The 23,704-nt window shown below is 39.1% G+C and overlaps 1 protein-coding gene across 1 annotated transcript in view; it reads left to right on the forward strand.

The window, feature by feature from the left end:
- DHRSX (dehydrogenase/reductase X-linked) overlaps nucleotides 1–23,704 on the forward strand; it is a 161,883-nt gene that overhangs the window by 30,744 nt on the left and 107,435 nt on the right. Inside the window, exons 2-3 of the mRNA XM_071455210.1 lie at nucleotides 6,849–6,956; nucleotides 19,172–19,240. Coding sequence (XP_071311311.1) covers nucleotides 6,849–6,956; nucleotides 19,172–19,240 — 177 coding nt within the window. The remainder of the gene's footprint in view (nucleotides 1–6,848; nucleotides 6,957–19,171; nucleotides 19,241–23,704) is intronic.

Genomic DNA, 23,704 nt, shown 5'->3' on the forward strand with positions numbered 1-23,704 from the left:
TCTGTCCACAGGTCTTGTATTTTTGAGTGCCAAAAACTCTTGCTCTGAACAGCTACCTTATTTAGGGTATTGTTATTTTTCTTTAGTAAAAAATATTTCTTTCAGGACTGTAATGCTGGCATCATAACTTTCATCTTACTATTGCACCAGTTTATCTTACACCTTTTCTAATATGTGGGAGGTTTTTTTAAACCATAGTGAGATCTTGCAGTGGATACTCATGCTCAAATTTGTGATATTGGACTCTAACAATAACTCTTTAATACCCCCCAAGGCTGCACAGTCTGTTCATGAGTTGAAAAAACAAGAGGAAAGTGATCTGTTCTGCTCGTTTGTAGTATGACTTCTGCATGCGTTAAATGAGGTATCTAGGAACAAGTCCTGTAATGGATTTTGGGAGCTTGTATCTCAGCCTTCTGTGAAGGGCTTGTCATCTTGCCTGCAAATGTTATCACTTCATCCCTGTAAGCAAGCTGTCAGGCTTATCAAAAAGCTAAACAAATGTTATAAATTTAGAGCAGCCTTAAGTTTGGTTGGGTTTTTTTTAAGTTGTTTTCATTGGCAATTTTAAAAAAAATCATTAGTCTGGCTCAGCAGATGTTTGCTGCTAACTCTGAAGAAGTGTCACTTGTTCCTGTGTTGACAGTGTCAGGAAGGGATGAGTAAACATGTTATCTCCTTAGCTGGCTGAGCACTCTGCTTCTCTAGTTGGTGTATCTGCCAGCTGCTCTCCTTTTGTGTCATTTGCTGCCTTGCTGCATTTTGGCCATTTGTCCAAGCATCCTGGATATATGGTGCCTTGGCTGGAGTTACAGCCCTGGTTGGCAGCCCAGGCAGCCCAGACAAATTGCTGCTGCTGTGTGGGAGCTGTGCTGTGTTGTGGAAATGTCCACTTCATGGGGCAAAGGCTGAGTGTGCCTTCCCCTGAAATACAGGGATGGAACTTCTGTGAGTCTCCAGAATTGATAAGTGTGAGTTTGTTGTTTCACTGGCATGCAGCATTTCAGGCTCTGTGTGTCTTGTGCATTTGTTAAACAAGAAACTTATGTGTGTCAGGGGTTTTGCTGTGGTTTTGTTGTTACCAGTCCTATTCCCTGACAGTGGCTGCGTGGGAGCCTTGTTAAATTAAGTCTTTCCCTGGCTGCTGAAATTCTTAGAGCCATCTGACTGCTGCTGTTCCATTAATAGCACCTTGAGATACCTATGAGTTTGTAGGGCAAGGGACACATTTCCATGATTTGGTTTCTCCTGCTGTTCTGGTTCTTCAACACCTTTCTCTTCCCATGAGTGACTCCAGGGCCAGCCTCTCCGATACCTCCATTTCCTCATGATTCTTAACAAAAGCTTGGAGGCTTGTCTCCTCTCTGATGCAGAACTCCAGCTGTGTTTGGAAACAGATGCTGTCCCTGGACAGATAAGTCTCTCTTTCACAATGCATCCAGCCATCTGAGGTGTGTTGGAGCTGTTGGCTGTGTGCCTGTGGACCTGCATGTGTGCATGGCAGTTGTTCATCAGCACTGAGCCCCATGGCCCCAACTGCTGAAACCAGCAGGATGCCTTCTCACAGAAGGACTCGTCAGGCTGGTTGCCACCTACCTGGTTTCCAGCCTTAAAGGCCTTCAATCTTGATTGCATATTGATGTTCATTAGGAAAGCGATTGGAAGCAGAAAAGATTTTGGTGTGCAAATTTGGGAGGACAATTTGCGTTTGGAAAAATCCTCTGCACAGGCTTAGGACAGGCTTGAGGCACACGCAGTTTGTCTGGCTTATCTGTCAGGATTTGAGTACCTAAATTGTCTTCTGTTAGGATAGTCCTGGAATGACATTTGAATCCAGACCCTGTTGGCCTGGTTTCTGCCAAACCAGAATTTTATGGAGATGTTTCTGTAAGGCACACAAAAAAGTCTGTTGCTAAAAGCTGCATGGGCTCCCCAGCAGTTTACTGATTGCCTCTCAGAGTGGAAAATGAATTCTTTTTCTACATCTGCTTAATGGCTATAATCTCAACATTGCCACAGTATAAATCAGAGGAAAAGAGTCAGACTATTTTGCAATAAGAAAAACTACTCAATAATTCTGTGGTACATTGAGCTATATGATTTCTTTAATCCATCTAGAAGAACTTGATTGTGCCTTGTCCTGTGGTGTTAGATGAGGACTGGAAATTACAGTTTGCCTTCTTTTCTCACTCAGTGTTGCTATACAGGAATCGCTCCAAACTTGGATCTTGTTATTCAGTCATGAAACTAAATATTCATTGTTAGTTCTTTTCTTTTTTTTTTTTTTCCATCTGTGCTTCTGCCAGTTACCTTCAGGCCTAATATTTGCATAAATTATTCAGTTATAGGAGGAATAAAAAAAACCAAAAAACTGTTGAGATTTGTCTGTAGGGATCTCTCCAGCACAAATATCACCAAAGTTCCTGCACTATGTGGCCAGTTCAGGAGGTGCAGGCAGGTCCCAGCATGGCACCTCACAGGTGGACACTGACCAACTTTTTGGGTGCCTTCAGCTATGCTCAGGTCTTGCCTGATAAATACAGGTGACTGATTCAGACAATCTAAATTCTACCCTTGGCCTTCAATGTCTTAAAAGGAAGGTTAATGAGGAAATTAATAGAAAGAAATTCTATTGCAATGGGTCCACATGACCCATGATGTGCCACAAGGCAGATGCTGGATTAGTAAGGTAGGAGATGGAACTTTGTAAAAATTTGATGCAATTTGCTTTAAATAAACTTCTAATACTTTTTTCTTCTTTTTTCCCTTGGCCTCAAGCACCGTGTGCTATAAAGGTTTCAGAATACCAAAGCTAGCTACTCTCAAGGGAAGCTCTTCTTCTGAGGCTTGCATTGTCCGTGTTCACATGGTGTATTTCTGAAAAAAAAGAGAAAGATTGCTGCTTTTGTTTTGATTTGGCTACTTCAATGACCCTCATCCCTGCTTCAGAGCTGAGATTTTGCTGGCAGGAAATGGTCATTGATATGGGTCTGCAGACTGTCTTATTTCCGTGTGGTTTTGGCAGTTGTTGGGGCACCCTGACAGCCCCGTTTTAGAGTCTCTTGAAAATTAGTATTTTTTAAAATTACAGAATTGTCTTAAATTTTTTGTAGTATTGAATTTGTGTGAGGATGTCTATGTACATGCAATTTAATTCTGATTAAGGACAAGTATATTTAAAAGGAAAATAATTCTTTTTGAATAGCCTCTTATCAGGACATAATAAATCTGGCTTTTTTTTCCTGTTTTAGGGTCATCCACTTGCAAAGTAAACAGGCTTATGTCGTCCAAATAGGTTGGAATGCAGGCAGAACCTGCAGCTTGAGAGAAGCTTCTCTCAGCCACTGGTGTGATAAAGGAGCACCTAAGGACTGCAGGCTGGTTTCTTTGAACACGAGGGAAATTAACAGCTCCTGCTTGGTCAGGGGATTTCATTAGCACAGGGCTGCTCTGTTCTCATGTCCCACAGAGATATCACTGGCATTATTCCTCTGAACTTGAGATCAGTATCTACCTCCCTACCAGGAGTAGAGGGAGAGAGAGATCTGGGGTGGTTTAAACGAGATGCAAGGAGTGCCAGAGGGGACCTCTCTGGGTATTGCAAAGCTGGTGGGTCTCCACTGCCTCCTGCCTGGGGGGCTGTGAGACTCCAGCTGCACTGAGCTCAACCTCTCACACAAAATAAACCAGTACCTGCTGAAAACCAGGCTGAGCTGAGGTCTGCTTTCATGCTGAGTTTCATCATGGAAGTGGTGTTTCAACACTGAAAGTTGGGTGTACTGCAAACTCCATAGGAAGCTGGAGTCCTAGAGGGAACAGGGCACTAATAAACTGCCTTTCACTGGAGTTGTCCCTGGATACACACAGAACCTATATTTGGTCTTGACCACTTTTGTTGAAATAAATGCTAACTATGTCTCATTTAAATGGAGATTCATTTTACACTAAGACATCTGACTTGATGGAAATTGTACATATTTTCAAAATTAATAACAATTAAGAATTAATTGAGGAGTTTCATTTCTTCCTGCCCCACTCCCCTCCCCGATGTATTTCAGTTTTTCTGTTTGGATTTCCCATTTTGACTGAAGTGAGTGGATAGACTGAGTTGTGCCATGCAGTGTTGTGTCTATACAAAACCATGTTATGTGGAAGGTGTATCTCTTGCAAATAAAACAGATAATGACCACTTATCTGTGTGTCTGCAGCCCTCATTTCTCCCTCCGTGTCTGCTTTCTTACGTCCTTGGGGCTAGCTGCTACAAGCAGGTCTGTTTTAAACTTCTCTGTAATATAGGATTACACAGAATGCATATTTACAGTGGAGCCTTTAAGTGGCCACTAGGACCAAAAAATTGTCCTTTTCTTTGTAGTCACCATGGAGAGGATAGGACTGGACATCTTCTTTCATCTGCTAAATTGGGTCCTCTGCTAAGAACCACTTTATCACAGTGATACCTGTTATTTCTTTCCTCTTCTGACTTTCCATTTTCACTTCACATCATTGCCCCTTCCCCAGTCCTGACTTCTTTTTCTCCTTTTCTTTCATTAATTTTCTTCTAAGTGAATTTCACATTAAAATGTCACTTCTTATTCAATAGGTGGTGCAGTAATGGAAATGAGTGACAGCACCTGTATGCAGCATGTGAAATCCAAATGTCAGGTAGCAATGTGGTGAGAGGCCAGGAAGCAAGGGAGGTGTGGGGAGGCAGAAGAGGAAGAGAAGGTACTCTGTAGCCCCACATTTCTCCTCACAGAGAAAAGCAAGGCACAATTCTTCCCAAGAGTATTTCTGGGTTCCACATTCTCTGAACATCAGAGAAAGAAAACACAGTTCTTATCTTATTTGCTGTGCCTGTGTTTGTGCAAATGTGGAATGCAGCGTGGAGATTGTTTGCCCAAAGTGATGGTGTTTTGTTTCCTTGGCCTATCAGGGCCAAGTGTGTGTGTGTGTTGGGACTGTCGGGGGACAGTGACGAGACTCAGTTCAGGGTGTGCAGAGTGAGTGCTTGGCAGATTCAGTTTAGATGTAATGTAACATAGTGTTATATAATACAGAATAATATAATATAATAAAGTCATTAATTAGCCTTCTGATAGGATGGAGTCAGACACATCATATCTCTCCCCTTGCTGGGATTCCCTGCAAACACTATAGTATTCAGGCCCAAAAGAGTGCATTTTCTCTTGACCAGATTTGAACCTGTAGGCATTTTGTTTAGAGTTTATGATTAGAAGTATTTTTGGTGGAAATTGCAGGGCTGCATATAGCTAATTGAAGTCCCTTAAGAAGGCTCCTGGGGAAGTCTTACTTAGCTTGAATTATATATGTCAGGACACCTATGTGCATACATATCACTGTAACTGGAGTTAACCTTCAAAGAACTGCAAACAATTTCTCTTCATGGATGGGAAGAACCGAGTTGTTACCTGAAGAGAAGAGAAATTCATGTTGAATCATGATGGAAAGAACTATGTGTTTCAAAAAAGGTGAAATGTGGATCCTTTTTTGAAGTTGCTGTGAAGAAAGAAGCTTGTATCAGTGCTAGTCCTGTGTTTCATAACTATGTAAAATATGAGTTGGTGCTGTACAACAAAGCAATCCCCTAAAAACCTGGAAATCAAAATAGAAAGTCCTTTGATAGATGAAACTTGGCATCTTTTTAACATTTTTTATCTATAGCATTGCCTACAGACACTGCACCACAGCAAAATGAAGTATTTAATACTATTTTTCCTGTGCAAATACCTCACGGCTTTGACTCCAAAGCAAATTAGAAATTCACCTTGGTCACCTAAAGACCACACGGCGCTTCACATGAAACATTCTCCACCCAAACAAAAAAAAAAAGTTGATATTAGACCTAATTCATGCCTTTTCACACCCAAGCACTTGAATTATAATGCCTTTGCTCTGCTTTGGCTGCAGAACTCCCTCCATGGTGGGGGAATGTGCTGTGCAACCTGCACCCAGTGTGAGAGCTTGTAGCTGGGATGGCAGCTGCTCTGCAAGGGCCATCCCCAATGCTTCTTGGCTCACTTGGCAGGCTAAGGGCTCCTGGGGAGGCAGGAGACACAGGATGTGCCTAAGCCACCCCTATAGCAGAGGGAGTTTGGGAGCATTCCCTGCCTGCCAGGCTGTGTGTGGGTCAAGGAGCACTTGGAGTGGAGGCAGAGTGAGGGTATCAGGGATGCTGGCTTCTGTGGGACAGGGCTGATGTAGGTGGGAAAAGTAGATGGGGGCTTTCATGCAAGAAAATTGCTTCCTCCTTTCTTTGGGGCTCAGGGCCTCGTGATTTCAGAAGGGAAAGTGCTCAGTTATGCGGGGAAATTGGGTCAGCTGGTGTACTTTTGACAGCTCACCTTTGACTGAGATCTTTCCTCCATGTTACTGACAGAGGCTGGTCTTTTGTCATTCAGGAAATTTCCAGGGAATCATGCTGCCAATTGAATTTTTCCCCTGTACACATTGAGTAAGCCACCCCCGAGCTGACGTAACTGCCACCACCTTGCTCAGTAACAAAGTTATGGTGGAAATTGTAAAGGTCAGATGACTGCAGGATGATGAAATGAATGCAAATAGAAATGAGAAAATTTCTGAAGTGGTTGTTTGCTTTTCGTGTCGCCAACCTCAGTCTTTTGTGAACTGTTAATACTGGAAAATTATAGTGCAGTAAATAATTGTGGATATTCCAAAGATTTTATTTCCATACAGAGTTTGTTCCTGAGATTGTTTATCGGCCTGGCTTGAGCAGTCTGTTAAGTGTACACTCTTTAAAATACATCTTAACTTCTTAATTGTGTTACTATTGTGAACTAACCTTGTGTTATTTCTTTTTTCTCATATAGTTTTCCCTACACAAAATGGAAAGGTTGCTATAGTGACTGGAGGCACTAAAGGAATTGGTTACCAAACTGTGAAGCATTTGGCAAGACTTGGCATGCATGTGATAATAGGTAAAGTCATTATTTTCTTAATATACTTTTTGTCTCATAAGTCTTTTTTTTTTCCTTTTAAGGTGTATTTTCTTTCTTTCTTTATCCTACATTCCCCTGACATATCCATAAGTAAGGATATGTCAGGGGAATGTAGGAGAATATTTTGCCAGTATTTACCACTAATAAAGATTGATTTATGTTTTGCTTTGCAAGATCTTAAAACAAAATAGTGGAAGCAATTTTTTCTGTTGGACTTGGAAGAGCTGTACTACCTTAGATAAGAAGTGAACAATAAAAAAACCTTTAAAAGATGAGTATTACAAAAAGTATTTATTTTATTTAGTTCCTTGTTACTGGGGATGGGTCATGCATCAGCATTGGGGTGTACATGTTCATTAAGAGGAAAACAAATTAAAGAGTTGAAGGAGTATTACAGTGTTTAGTGGGGGATGATCTGTTATAAGGACAGAGGAAGCCCTTATAACTTTATCCATGTAAAAATTGCACATTTACTTCTCAGTTTGTCACTGTAAGAGACCTCTGTAGGCAAGACAAGAAAATAAATACCTGGAGATTCAATCGTGTCAGTCTGAGACGGATTGGGCAATTCACCTTCTGGAGGTGCCTGTTCCTCCATTGATAATAAAGAGTTGATTTACTCTTTAGAGTCACTCAGGTGACCGAGTTAGAGTGTGACATTTCAAGTTAGGTGAATTTCTCTATGAACTCAGAACTGTCCTGTGTGCACCATTTCTTCTTTCTACCACAGACACTATTTAGGAGACTTCCTATTTTTTAAAACTTCCTTTATTACAAATATGTATTTGTAGTAGAGGAATATGTTTACTGATATGTCTACTAAATCAGAATGTAGTATAATGAATACTTTTATGTTTAAACTGCTACATTTTCTCACTTCATCTTTCCTTAACTAGATTTTTACCTAAACCACTGTAACTTTTATTCCAGAGAGTCACTGAAGATTGTTGTTTCATTGTACACTATCAAGCTGGTAATGCCATTTTGTTCAACTTTTATACAGAATTTGCTCTCTAAGGTTCTGTACACATATCAGACCCACTCCAAACAATGGATGAGAGCACAGTAGCCATGTACTTTCAGTGTGGTGCAGTCAGTAACATTAATGGAATTGTCCTGGAATCATACAGGTCTAATGTGGAACACCACTTACTCATACATGTTTTAATAGAGGTGTCAAACCCAAGCGTCTGCAAAGTGCAAGTAGATGCTTCTTTATGTAGCTAAATGCCAGATGTTACTAATGTAGCTAGATGTAGCTAATGATGTCAGCATTAATATTTCACTAAAATTGCTTTTCACCTTTAAGGTGGACTGCAAAAATTTACTCTGGGAAAACAAAAAGGGTAATTTTCTTCTCTTTGCGTAGGGTCACAAAAGCATAGAACATTCTTTTTTTTTCAAGATTTATTTTGTATCACTTAAAGTTTAGGATATTCCATGTAACAAAATTCAGTGTGAGGGTTTTGGGAATGGGAAGGTGAGGTTTAGGTGCAGAATCTCTAAATAAGCTGATTTTTTTTCAACTCACAGTCACTCTGTCATAAATCTCATTCACTCACCCTCACACCCATAGTCTCATAAGCACCAAGATGTGTGAGCTCGTGTGATCTTGTGAGCATCACCTGAGTATGGGAAAAGGTCATGCCAGCTGACAGTCCTGTGGTCCTGTGGTTCTTCTTGATCAGAAGTGACAGGCTATTTTATGGTCAGATCTGCCATAGAAGTTGTGCATTCTCCTTCTCTGGAGGTATTAACAATTCATCTGGATGTGCCCTGTGTTACTTGTTCTGGGTGAAACTGCATTAGCAGGGGGATTGGACAGAGCTCCCTTCCAACCACTACTATTCAGTGATCTTTTATATTGCTCAGCAGCACTCAGTATGTTTTTCCTGGTCTACAATATTTAGGCTCTGTCTATAGCCTATTTTTAGGCTGGGCAAACAGGAAAAATAATGGTATGGGTATTATGCTGTAACCTGGAGATGTTATCCTCCTGATGGCAGAGTGCATGGTCGTCTGCTGCCAGTCTTCTGTGCTGTGGCCTTGACGTGCACAGCACAGGAACAGTGTCCTCTAAACATGTCTTTTGATTGTCAATAAAGGGCATCCTTTTAACACTTTGCTCTTTCTTTTGGTGTTTACAAACACAGACACTTCCATTGACTCCACAATTGTATCAATCTTACTATTTTCATTACGAATCCCTACAAATGTGAATTAATGAAATTAATTATAGGAAGCATTTGATGAGTAAGTCCTCCAGCTGATTCATTTCTTCCGAGCAAACTCTGACCTGAACACTGAGCCCTATGAGTCACAGCCATCTTCTTTGCCTGTGAAACTCTTCAGACCAAAGCAGCCCTGTCAGAAGAATGGATAGACCCAGGCACTTTTCCAGCTGCAAGATCATAACAGTCTCAAAAGCACATTAAATGCAATGACCTTCCATTCTTGCTCATAACTGTTGGACCCAAACGTCCAACGTGTGTTTGAAATATCTGCTGGCACATTGGCATGCATTAGCACATTCTGCTTCAGGCCACGCAAGGCTCAAATAAGAGAGCAAGTGTGCTCAAGCTTTCTCCTCTAGAATTGTTTTCATCCTATGTTTGTATATAGACATGAACTTCTGTGAAAAAGGTGTGGATGGTGTGGATGTTAAGTGAATTTGGGCTTGCAAAAGAGACTTACATGTAGCTTGCATTCAATCATGCTCAATCACTGCATGCTTGTTTCTCATTATAGGAACTGTAGCAATAAAGGATGATATCCCTGCAGCAGGCAAATGAGTCAAGCCTGAATGTCTGATGTGAAAAATGATTCACCATTTGTGATGGATGTGATTTTGATTCTGTTTGACATTTTAGAGGAGTAAATATTTGAAACAACCTACTTTTAAATCAAATCCACCAATGGAATGAGGAAAGCAAATAAGTAGGAAGCATGTTACCTTGTGGAGCGTGAGTAGGCACTGTATGAAAAGGCTGTTTCTTCACTCAGAGCCTTTACAGCAAGTGGTTTCATCGTTCTTTTAAACCTCCTTCCTTTCCATTCCCAGCACTGTTGCGCAAGACTCCATCCCCCACTGATGGTTTCCCTCTGCTCACCCTGCCCTCAGCCTCTCCCTGAGAAAGAGGTTTTGATGAATGCTGAAATGATGAAAGTAATTTTCTGTATATTTGTATGTTTGTTTGATAGATTTCATTGAGGCTTTCTGCCAGGCTGCTTTTCTCAGTAGCTTCACTTGCAGTCAGCAGGGCTTTTACTTCAGGAAAATCTCATGGCAAACACCAAACCCCTGCTAGGGAAAACTGATAGCTGTGATGAATCTTCACAATCCAGCATACAGGGAGCTCCTGCTCTCTCCTATGCAATTTACTTGTTAATAAATAAACTTGCAATTTCATTTTCAGAGAGAGAAAGTAAATGGCACACTGTATTCAGTAGTGACTGATATTGAAGGTAATGTTTTGTATGCACTTACAAATAAATACGCTCTTCACAATGAGGACATTGGAAATCAGCATACCCGGGAAATTTCTATGACCTCCCCCAGCCCAGGACACAAAACCCAGTATGTTCAGCTCTGGTTCAAGGTGTTTGCCACAGTTTTGTGAGTCTCAATTTAGAGTGATAAAAAAGCATAAACTATTCATATTCCTTCCATCCCTGTTCACAGCTGTTTAATTTTATGAGGATTCTGTGTGTGCATGTTAAAATTGTTGAGTCAAAAAAGGAAAGCATCAATTTGATTTTTTTCTTTATATTTTGCCCTCAGTACATTAATAAAAGAAGGCTGAGATAATGTGTGATAATATCTAATGTAGAAGTTTTGATAATTCTATCTGAAAACAGTGAATGAAAATCAAAATATTTGCATCTTTACAATGTTACACTTTTGCTTGGTATAAAACGCCAGGTTCAGGGCAGTGTAATCAATCTTTAATATTTGAGTATATCAGTGTCACAGGTTTCTAAGACAGGCTCACACTTTGAAGGAAGCAATCTCATTATATTTATATATATGTATATATATTCTGATGACTTATTGGAGCTATGCAATTTTGGCTTGAGCCCTGCAATTTTGGCATAAATAAATGTACTTCCATCGCCAGATTCAGCACTTCTGTGTGACCTCAGTAAGCTCTGCAGGACACTAAGCAAGAGATATTTCTGTCACCTCTTTCATTCCCATTAGTTTCCAATTTTCAAGCTGGATTCTCTGCACCATGAATCAGACAATTCTTTTATTGTATAATACTACAAAGTGACTTTCGAGGGATAATTAAATCCTATCAAGATGGTGCAATAGTTCATTTTCAAAGACAGTTTGATTTAATTTCAATTACTGAAAAATTTTATGGGTTACTTTAATAGTCTTTTTTTAATATACAAGGATCTATGAGATGCTTGGGTTATATATATTTTTTTTTTAAAGTATTTATCTTCCTAATTTCAGCCAGGTTTTTTAGGCCTGAATGAGTTCTAGAGTTAGTCAGGAAGTGTCAAAATTTTACCAACCTATTAAAAGTGGGTGATAATTTCATTTTTCTGCATGAGCATAACGAAAATGCACACAGATTCCTTTATAATTGTAATTCAGTTCAGGTTTTATCATATCAGTGCACAGTAATCAGGGTTATGAAATTCTCTGTTTACTGTTAATTATGCACCATACATGTGCACACAGCCACACACTGTCTTCCAAATATGTTTGAATCTTGTCAAACACTTTAGTCCCTAACTTCTGTTGGAAGACTGTCACGTCTGTGCTTGTTTTAACATATGGTGCTTTCAACAAATAATTTTATAGGAAGAACACATTATGAAGTGACAAGTTCTTCAAATTGTATCAAAATTTTCAGGGTGATAAAGACCAGGGATGTGTGAAGAATTGCAAGAAGACCATAAGAAGCTGAGTGTTAAAAGGCACATACAACTCAATGTAGATCAATATGGAGTGATGGACATGAGGAAAAATTTTAATGCCAAAAGAAGATGTGATGGATTCTGTGTTGACCATCATCACTTTGGATGTAGATCTCAGGATCAAAATAGATCATTCTGTGAAATTCAGTCATGCTCCATAGGGTGCAAAAATCAAAACAAATATTAGAAATGGTTAGAAAATGAACAAACTAAACAGACAATATGAGTTGATTCAACTGTATGAATCCTTCGTGGGCCAGAACCGTAAATACTATGTTGTGTTCTGGTCTGCCTATTTCAAATGGTCTTAAAGGGTTTAGAGGAAAACAAGTTTTATCAGGGGGGTGGAAAAGCAACCTTATGAGGAGCAACCAAATGGGCTTGAAGTCTTCAATCTGTTCACTGTCTCTGAAGTATATAAAATGAGTAGCTAAAAAGATACAGAACTTAAAATAGCATGGAGATTGTTACAAACCCAGTATAAACACAGTATTAAGCATCAAAAAGAAATTAAAGCAATCTAAAACAGGCCACTGTGATTGAAACCAAAATCCATCAGAAGTGTAAAAGTATTTCTGGACTAGTATCTGCTGCATAAAACCTTAAATCATCTTTGGTAAAGAAGTGTAAGGTGACAAATACAGTGCTGGACAGTTCTGGGAAAATGTTGTGCATAGGCCAGTAAGTCTGTTTTTTATATTGAAAAATAAGTCAGGCATTTAAAAAAATGTAGAGTTAAATATGTGTTATTGGAACTTTGGAAGAGTTAGTGCGGTTTTTCTAGGTGCTTGTTTAATTTATTCATTAAGCATTTATGCCTAATGCTTTGAAATATTCAACAACTGTGTGAATTAATTTAATCCTGGTTTTCAAATGTTTTTGTTAAGATTCATGCCAAAAGATTTAAAGTGGCTGGCTTGTCTTGAGATAAGAGAAAGATTTCTTGTAGTTTAGTAATAGATTAGCAGACAGAAAACAATATTGAGAAATAATTTATCAGCTTTGAGTTGGAGCAAAGATGCTTGTGGTCCCACAGACAGATGTTCAGTTCATTTATCATAGATAGATACAGAATACAGGGTGAAGAGTGAGATGATGCATTTTGTTTAAATGTGTTTAGGATATTCAAAATTGTTTGACTATTGATAATTAAAGAATTTGAGTTTCTGACATGTAAGGAGAGGCTGAGAGAGATGTATTCAGCCTGAAAAGGACAGAAGGGTTAGGAGGATCTTTTCCAGTGTATAAGTACCTAATGGGGAAAAAAAAAAAAAACCAAAAAAACCACTCCTTTTTTTCCCTTTTTTTTTTTTTTTTTTTTTTACATTGTGGCTGTTCAAACACTGGCACAGGCTGCCAAGAGAGGTTGAAGAGTCTCCATCCCTGCAAACACCTGAGATCTGACTGGACATGGTCCTGGGCCACCAATTGTAGCAGAGGGTGGGACTGGGAGGTGTCCAGAGATGCCTTGTGAAATCTTAACTACTATGAAGAATAGGAAATAATCTCCCAATAGTGGATGACTGTGCTATGAAAGGATGGATAAATACAGAGTGTTAGTAAATGCAAGTACAGAATATGAGAAAAAACAGCCACACCTATGTATTTACAAGAATAGGACCTAAATTAACTGCTAGTCAAAGAGTTAAATAAATATTGTGATTTACTGCTGAAAGCTCTATGTACAACATCATCGATATTTCGTGCCAGTCATAAAGGCAAATAAAATTATATTACTGAGCAGGAAAGGAGATGAAAACAGGACAGAAAGCGTCCCTCTTCCTTTATAGAAACCATTGGATCATCCTGTTGTGCATACTCAAAAGGAGTCTGGTTGAACTGGAAAAAACTAAAGAGTGATGGTTAGGAGTAGAGGATGGCTTTGTACAAGGTGGGGCACAGAACAAACATCCTTCTGCTTCCAAACAGATGACTGAGGTGTGATCATACAGTTATGAATGGTGTAGGAAGTGAAGGAGAAGTGGTCATTCCCTGTATTATTGTACACAAAGTGGAGAACATCTAATAAAATAAAAAATACAAAAACAAACAAGCTACTGAAGAATAACCTTTTAAACATAATTAGGTGTGTCATTAAATCACGGAGCCTGCTGTCCCAGGACTCTTGGGCGGTCAAGTTCTTGAATGAACTGAAAGTGCAATTAGGTGTAGTAGTGCAGGCCATGTTCATTGGGAGGCCATGTGCGACCTTGGATTCAGGAAATCTCTGAAACTTCCTGCTTCTGGGAGGGTGTATTGGAGAAAATCACTCCTAGACTTATTGCTGTCATGTCTTTTCCTTAAGTATCTGCTGCAGGTTATAGTTGGAAAGAGGGCACTTGTCTAGATGTATCTTGAGTTTGATAAACAGGGTCGTTCTTAACCTCTTGTTGGAACAGATGGGTAGCTGAAACCTAAGGCAATAATGAGGATTTCTTTTCTTTTTGCAAATCGACATTCTCTCCCTTGCTCATTTTTTGTTTCTTTTCTCAAAGGAATACTTACAGCAATATTTCCACCTTTCATGTAAGAAAGGCATGTATTTAATTGTGACTGTTGTGTGATGAACTCAATGACAAAAGATGTGTGGTATCTTTAGACACAAGGAAGTTTGTATCATGTTTGCAATTTATTTTTTATAGCTGGTCACATCCTTATACCTATTATTGAAAACCATGGCTTAAATGTTTTATATATGAGATGTAAGATCAGTATTCTTTTTATTGAAGATTTTACAAATTCCTTTAAAAGAAACCTTATAAATTCCTTAAAAAACCTGCTCATATTGTATTGAGTTCCAATTTCTCATCCTTGGAGATTTTGGGGGCAGTTATTCCTCTCTTTTTGGCATGTTCTATTTTTTGTGTTCACTCATAAATCATAATCTTCCTAACACCAGCTGATAGGATTTTGTTTTCCTCTTGAGGCATTGGGTGCCCTCATAAGCCCTGTCTTCAGGCTGATGCTTCAAAGAAATCAGTTCCCCTTCGATCATAATGAGGATTATTCTACTCTGAGGAGGCATCTTGATTCAAATTTCCATTTGGAAACTTTTATATTCTGTTGCACAAAGGCATCTAACCATTATCCTTTGCAATTCCTTAATCAGATGGTATACACTTATACAGAATTGATTACTGTACCCCCCAGCTTTTCCTGGTAGACAGGTAAGAGTTTATGGGCACCACTTCTGAATTAGGTTGCTGGAAGTCAGCAGTGGGGAGAGGGAAGGCCCATGGGGCATGCTGCACACCCTGGGAAGCGATCCATTGTTTCAGGGAGAAACTGATCTGTAATTATGGCTCCACAGGTCAAGGGATGAGCTTTATCTCAGGTTCCTGAGGCACTGGTGACTGAGGGGGTCACCCCTGCCAGTGTCTGGGGCGTGTGGGGAGAGCTGGGAGGTGACGTGCCTGCCCTGCCCCTGGGCAGCTCTCGCTCCTGCCTTCCCCCCTGGGGTTCCCTTCTCTGGGTTTATCACGGGCTGAGGGGTGCCTTGTGCACAAGGTGGCTCTCAGGCTCCAAGCTGGAGGGGTCAGGTCTTTCTCTGGGCACCATGTGCTGGTTGCTTTGAATCTTCTTGGTGTTCATCTCCAAAAGTTTTTATTTGTCTTCATTTTGTGCTATCTTACTGAAAGCAAGGAAATTTTCTCCTTGACAGACTTAAGTAAGCAAGGGCTTTTTGGATTTGTGGGTTTATTCTCTCCAGGCAACCTTAAGCTTTATAGGCTCTATTGTTGATCAAAGACTATTTTAAATTTTTATAATGCCCTGGAGTACATTTCCTTGAAACATCAAGATTGCAAATTCTTAGTTTTGCAAAACACCGTTTGGAAAAGCTCTTATTTCTTTATCAGGATCAGTCTTGTACATAAATTCAGTGTGTGAGTGGCAATTACTTTTCTGAAGAGATAGTCACATTCAAAGAAATTAAAAATATTGTATGAAAAATGCATATAGATGTATCAGAACCCCTTAATTAGCAATAATGTGTTTTTAGCCCATGAAGGATTTCTAAGGGCCATGCTTTTTTCAGCCTTGTTGAGACTGAGCAATCTCTGTGACAATTCTGTTGAAATCCCTGAAATAACTTTCAGAGTTAGGATCTACTTAAGTGACTGAGATGACAGAGCCTGACATTTAGGATAAGATCCAGAGCCTATTGGTGCTCATAAGAATTTTAGTATGTACTTCTCTGGTGGCTTCATATCAGCTTGCTTTGACTTGTGATGTTTGTGGAAGTAAATGTGGAGGAGATGAGTGCATTTCTTTGACTAAAAGTTGTTATTAAATATGTTTTCCTTTTTTTCAGTATTTTATTAGGAATTGTATTTTTTATGCTATTGAAATGATATCTGATTTTATACAGGTACATCTGTTTAGAATGAATTTATTTTTATAATTTAAGGGTTTTTTTCAGAATTTATTTTAGTCAGCGTTGTTATTGAATAAGTCTCACCCAAATTCTTCACTATTTGTGGACTAAGTAGAAAAAAACCCCATCAGGTAAGGCACTGAACTGCTTGTATAAACAGTTCTTGAGAAAACTATATCTATTTTGAGTTCCCAGTAGACATTTTAAATTAGCATGAAAAGCAAGATTATTATGGTTTTGGGTACTTTGATGATGTAAGCTCCCAAGACAATGAATCCCTTGTTCTCAAAGCTTTTTCTAAGATTCCCTCACTGCATAAAATACATGATCATCTCTCTTCCCTTTCTTACCCTTCCCTTCAAACCATTTGAATTCAGAGTAGGCAGATCTTATGCTACAGATGCTATAACACTTAAAATGGATAAATTATAGTATATGGAACATATAGAAATTATGGTGAATCATTGAAAATATGTCCAGCCAGAGGATTAGTTTGTGTATCAAAAAATTTTTTAAAGAATCATGACAAATATGATACTGAGGATTTAAACCAGCTGACAGCAGTAAGAATTTGACCCTCTTCTAGTAAACCATCGTGAATTTAGGGTGCTGTCCATCTGTTCAATGCACTTGAGGGCTGTGCCCTTTAGTGACCCAACTTCATCAAGAAGATGCTGATTAGTTTTGATTTTTCCCAACCCAAAGCTGACTCTGTTAGCTTGATGACTTAAAAAGCTTTTTTTTTTTAAATTTTGAATAGTAATATAGCACTTAAAAGGAGGTTGATCTTTTTGATGCTTACCACTCACTTTGCTTAGAAGATCCCAGAAGGATGTACTAGAAGGGAAGCAGTGCAAAAGTGCAATGTCCCTTTCCTCTCCCCCCTTGACAAAGGGGTGCTGATCTCCTTAACCTAACTCAGAAGCCTAGATTAGCCTCCCAGTTTCATGGTATACATCCTCTGATCTAAGTACCTTTGAACTTTTTGTAAGGATTTTGGTCATTTGTTCAATGTCTTTATTCTTTCTTGCAGGATTTTCTTTGAAAGAAGGATTTTAGAAAACCTCTATTATTGTGGCAGTTTTCGCTGAAGCTATTTCAATTTTGCAATACTCCAGCCTTCAGCATCTGGTTTTCAAACTCTGTTGGATCAGGCTGGAAACAGACATCTGAAGTGACTGTTTAGCAAAATAATAATTTTTTTTCCCAGTGGTCCAGAGTGAAAAATATGTAAATATAAATAAAATGAGCTCATTTGGAAGGCACTGAGCTTTAATGAATAACCATTTATATAAGAGCAAAATAAAGCAAATTAAAATTCCTTGTGAACACAAGCTCTTTTAAAAGAACAAATTAAATGAACATATTGAGAGTTATATCATGACACTGGAGGCTTTAATAAGCCAGATCTCTGCACGAGAGGTGCTGAATAAAAGAGGAATCAAATAAGATGTTCACAGAATTGGCATACAAGTATTCTTATTTCTAGCATAACACTATCCAGCCTAATAAATAACAACACTCTGAGTTTGAAATCCTACTCTAGCACATTACTTGAGATGAAACAGTGAGGAAAATTAATCTGTTGCCCATAAACCCTGTGCACAAATTTCCCCAGAAATGGCAGGGTTTCATTGGAGGGTTTGTTGATGCTGCATCTATATCTGGAAATTAGCATCAAACTGAATGTTTTTCTTCTCTACAAGGCTGGATGGTTTTAAAGGGGGAAAAACACCAAGAAGAAAATATTGCAAATATCTGCTTTGTTGTTTTGGGTCTTCCTTCCTTCCTTCCTTCCTTCCTTCCTTCCTTCCTTCCTTCCTTCCTTCCTTCCGAGCAATATAAGTCCATAGTTAATGGAATTTATGGACAGCAGCTGTACACCTGTATGAATCTAGATTTTATGTGAGAATTATTTTCTCTCCAGTATCTGGAATGCTAAGTGTATTAATTTTGGCTAAATTTATGTAAATGTTAGGTTTTCTTGCATATCATGAAAACAAAGATGTGTTTCAAGTCCTTTTTCACAAGTAAATACAAGCATGTACCAGCTAATGTGAACAGGGGGCTGAACCAGACACCTCCTGAAGTCTCTTCCAACTTCATTTTATTTTGTGGTGCTGTGAAAGCAAGAACAGGATACTTGCAGGCTGGCACAAAACAAAATCTTTACAGAAACTTTGGCAGAATTTTATATAATGAGGAAAATAGGCAGCTTCGTGAAATTCATAAGAGATATCGGGATTGTTATCCAATTTAGATAATAAGCAATAGGTATTTTGATGTTCCATGCTATGGAAAATATTTTGATGGATAAATTGAATATTAATTTTAAAAATTCAACTTGTGTCAATTCCTATATCTCTCATGCTTATGTTTTTTTCCTTTGACATGTTATAAAAAAATTGGCAAACAAATGTCAGACAATTAGTAACCACCCACCTAAGCTGGATGATACAAAAGACATTTATGTGATGCTTAATCATATTTTATGTTAGCACTAATAAATCCTCTCATGAGCATTTGAGACAGGGTAGTCAGGACTTTCCTCCAACTGTGGAAGTCTTCATTTTGGAAAAAAGAGCAAGGGAAAATCTGCTCTAACCTGCAGTGAAGTTTTTGCACAATCTGGATGTGAAACAATTCACTTGTCTCACGGACTCAAATCTCAAGTCCAGTAGATAGTTCTATTTTATATGAATAAATGAGATAAACTGGCAGAACTTGTGGAAATCACAGTGCATTTGTATAGCCCTCTTTGAAAGCCTCTGCAGCACACCTTTCCACCAAAAACTTCACACTGGTTCTACACTGTGGTTGTCACTTCATACAGGCCAGTCCTTAAATTGATTGCATTGCTAATTTTTCATTTTCTGTCCTTTAACAGCTGGAAACAATGAAAGTGATGGCCAAGAAGCGGTGCAGAAAATAAAAGAAGAAACTTTGACTGGAAAAGGTACCATACTATACAATTTCCTTTAAGGAACCATTTTCCCTCTCTTTTTGCTGTCATCCATCTCCTTTTATATGAGGACCCCTTGTGTAATGCTGAATTTTTTTTTTTTTAAATTTGGGGCACTGGAACAGGTTTCCCAGAGCAGTTGTAGATGGCTCCTCCCTGGCAGTGTTCAAGGCCAGATTGGATGGAGCACTGAGCAAACTGTGGAAGATGAGTGGAAGGTGTCCCTGCCTATGGCAGGAGGTTTGGAACTAGATGCTCTTTAAGGTCCTTTTTTCCCCAAATGGTTCTGTGATTCTGTGAACTGAATTCCAGAAATAAATCTGACTCAGGGGTAAAATGCATAGGATATTTCTTAAAAAATGTTTTCAGCCTGGTTTGACTTTACTGTTTGTCATTGAAAAAGGGTGGCCTGCAAGTTACAGTCTGCCTGCATATGTGTATGTGCATGATTTAATAGATGGGAAAAAATTCAGAATACCAGTAATTTTTGCTAAGGGGAGGGTGACAGCAGGTAAGAGTGTGTGCTCTTTTACTTTGCTTGTTTTAGGAATTAACAGGTTTTTGAAAGATCAAGGCTACTTGATTGGGTCATTTGACACATGTTAAGAGCTTATAATACTTCACAAAGTAAAACCATGCTCTTAAATATAAATAGACCTTTCATATCAAGCCTAAATTCCTACCTTTCTGTGGTTCTTCTCTTATTTCCTTTACCTGATGATCTATCATGTTTGTAGAGGTATAAGGACAGCACAGCTTGATAACTCAGAGAAAAGGCACATTCCACACTACCTGCTCTGTGATTGCCATTTGCAGCTCATGGTGGAGGTTAGTGCAGCTCACATTTTTGTCCCTGGGTGTCACTGGGTGTAGTTCCTAATGGTGCATGATGATTCATTCCTGCCACTTTGACACATAATTTCTTGGCAAAATAATAGAGCAGTGTTGCTAGTCCAACCTATTTGGGATCTTCATGGCTTCTTCTGAGATCTGATTCTGTTTTTGTACCTCTAATAATTACTGTTATGATGATCAAAATACATGTTAATTATTGTGTTAAAAAACCCTTTCATTATGATTTATCTTTTGACTTAAATAAATGTGCATCCATTATAGCCCTAGGATACATGTATGCTAGTTAAAAGCATTATACATTAAGGCATAGTTAGAAGGATCATGAAAGGAAAAAGGTAATTATTGCATCATTAAAGTCTTTTGCTGGAAGTTTCTGTGCAGAGACCAAAACCAGTTGGAATTAACAATGTCATGTGACTTGGATGAATCTGAGTAAACCAGATTTATTTTCTCCTCCTGTGTGATCACAGGCTTTTCTAGCACTCCAGGCCTTATTGCTTTTTCCAGGTAAAGTCAGTTATAGCCCTCAGGTATAAACTGTTAAGACACAGATGTCAGTTTGAGGAACCTGAAAGAGTACTTAAAGTCAACTGAAGTTGTTCCTCACTGTAATTATTTTAACTGAGGTTTAAGTAATCTCAGGCCCCGATAGGTTTGGCCTAAAATTAAATTAGAAGAGTATAGTCTTTTAGAAATTTCTCACTGATTGAGGAAAATTTGTATTTACAAATGCAATGTCCTGTGCAAAAGACTTGTTCAGAACTGAGAGCCACTCCTGTGTTACTGTTTATCAATGAATCTGCACTTTGGTTTCAATAAGATGTGTGTGTAGATAGTGTGACTGTGTCCTTGGTTGGCTAGATGATGCTTGTATTCAAACCAAAACACTGAGACGGGGCTGTGCAAGAATATTACCTTTTCAAAAGGTACAGTTCAAGATCTGTTTAGTCACTGCATAAAAACATTATTGGCTGTCTTGACCCTTTCTCCCTGCTTTTTCTTTCAGCATTTTTCATGGCCCATATGAAAACACTGCTTTACAGAAACTGCTCCCATCAGGAGCATCAGACTCTTGAAGGAGAACTATTCAAAAGAGTATTTTTGGGCAGCCAGTGTGGTCAAGGATTGGGACAATATAGCTATTATGGACAAACAACATGAGATGCCATCAGTTTGTTATCTAGATTTCAGATTCCTTAGAACAAAGAAAATCTCCTTGCTTTTTATCAGGTTAGACAGCAAAAGGGAGGAAAAGACCTTGTCCTCTCCTTGTTGCCTGGCTGAGCCATACATAGCACAAACATCCCCAGAGACAGCTCTGGGAAAATGCCAGGCTTATTGAATGCAAGTAATTACAATGTTTTTAAGGCACTGTCATCCTTCTCTGTCTTGGCCTTGTCTGTCTGGGGCTCTGTCTGATATCTAAGGGTAAGTAGTTTTACTTGACATAATCTGTACTTACTTCTGGGACAAGTGAGATTCAATGCATGTACATAAGTAATTCCTATGAAGCAGCTGAGGAGCAATAATGTGCTAACAGTTGCAGAGGAGGATAAAGGATAGTAATAAAAAGGCTATGCATGCAGGTGATGGGTTTTGGTTGTTTTGTTATTGTTTTGTTTTTTTGTAAAAGCATGGCAAGACATGAAAGGATGGACAAAACTTCTGAATACAGGGAGGCAGGCAGCCTGGTTTCCCACCCTGGGGGCATGGAAAGCAGAGCCAATGCCAAAAGAGAATACAGAACTGGAGAGGAAAGCAGTTGCAGCCATTTGCTACAAAGCAGTGATGCTAAAGAAAATCTAAACAACGTAGCACTTCATCTCCTCTTCCACCCACCCTCTTTCCTGGAGCTGCATCAGAAACCTTCTTTGTTCCTCTCCCTGCTGATTCCAGACTGTTTAAGTGTCTTCCTTGGTTTTGGGTCTCTGTTCTGGATAATCTATTGCAAAGTGTAAGGAGGGAGGATGTACATGGGCAGTTGAGAGCAAGTAAATAAGCTACAAGTCCTTGGGGCATGATAGACCCAGTCAGCTTAACCATCAGAACCTCCTCCATGATAAAGAAATCCCAGCCCTCAGATATCCAAAACAGGCCAGAAGTAGTGCTGCATTGTCATTAAAATTCTCACACTGGGCGCTATTTCCAAAAGACCAAGGGCAACACATTGCTACAGCATGAATCATAAAGCTGGGAGAAGCCAGGATGGTGTGGACGTTTATCTTGCTTCCATTTGTTAAATTGGGAACTTGTGTTGTTAATAGTGGCAATTATATGGCTGGGAAAATCGTTGATGGCTCAGGATTGCCACAGAGATATTCTAATTGGATAAATCTCTGTAATTTGCACATAGGGTGTGTCTCTGTTAGTGTGTTCATTAGTTAGATCAGCTGGGTGCTTTTCAGGCAGCCCTCAGCTCTTGGCTGCTTGCTGAGCAGAGGTTCCTATCAGGAAGGGCACTGCAGGTCCTGTCCTGGATTCCCTTTGGATTGGACTAGGCTGGGAGGTGAGTTGCAGCAGTAACACAGCAGTACTGCATGGGAGCAAGCTTCAGAGTTTATCTGAGCCTTATACAGACCTGCAGCAAGTGCCTATGTCAGGTGCCCAGCACAAAATGAGCTCCAGAAATGGACTTATATTGATCCAAACTGCTTGGTAGTGCAGCCATAACCACAGTTACCAGTGGTGAACAAACTTCATTGAGCTGTGGAAATGGGAGGTTTCTGTGATAAAGTCAGCTCTCAATGGTACTGAAAAAGAATCTCTCAATTTACATAACAGAGTTATATCTCCTGACTCAGTTACCCTCAGCCTATGTCTCTGCAAATGAAAGCTGGTTTTAGCCTGATGATTACAAACATACAAATGTTGGAAACTCATATATAAACATGAATGAAAGCTTCATTCATTCCAGCAAAGGTTTATGAATGCCGATGGAATCAGCAATTAGCAAAATTTTATGCATAAATATCACATAGCACAGTACCAGGGGAAGGCTCTCACATCCAGAGTTTAGGAGCTGGAGTTGCAACTAGAGTCAAAGGAGAAAAGAATTATCATTGAGTGAGAAAAGAGGGTGTAAAAGTCATATTAAGCATAGACCTCTTCAAAAGGAGAAGCCTGCATTTAATCTCACCCAACATTTTTGCGGCAATTTAAATAAAACCACAATTATAAAACTACCAGCTAAATTCACAGCCTTCATGAAACTTCCATTTGAAGTCAGGTGAGAAACGAAGAAGAGACTTTCTCCCTCAGAGCCAGAGGAATGCAGAGGTTAGCACAGTGGCAGCCAAATTGTGTCATTTACAGTCTGACCCACATCAAGACAGCGTGGGCCAAATAGTAGAATGAATTGTCTTAAAAAAATTCGCGTGCATTTAACAAGCCTGGCTCTTTCCCAGAGCTTTCTCTAGAGATGTTTTTGCTACATGTGGCTCAGCCAGGGAATAAGGACATGACAAGATCTCTTGCTCCATTTTGTAGTATAACTTGCTAATAAATAAGGAATTTTTCCTTTTTGTTAGAGATCTGAGATTGAAGAATTGATGTGAAAGAAGATGGGTTAATATAGCTGATTTGTACCATGTGTAATTACAGAAT

Source organism: Agelaius tricolor, unplaced genomic scaffold (genome assembly GCF_023055355.1).
Source record: "Agelaius tricolor isolate 1412-34295 unplaced genomic scaffold, bAgeTri1.0.p SCAF_45, whole genome shotgun sequence".
Taxonomy (NCBI): Eukaryota; Metazoa; Chordata; class Aves; order Passeriformes; family Icteridae; genus Agelaius; species Agelaius tricolor.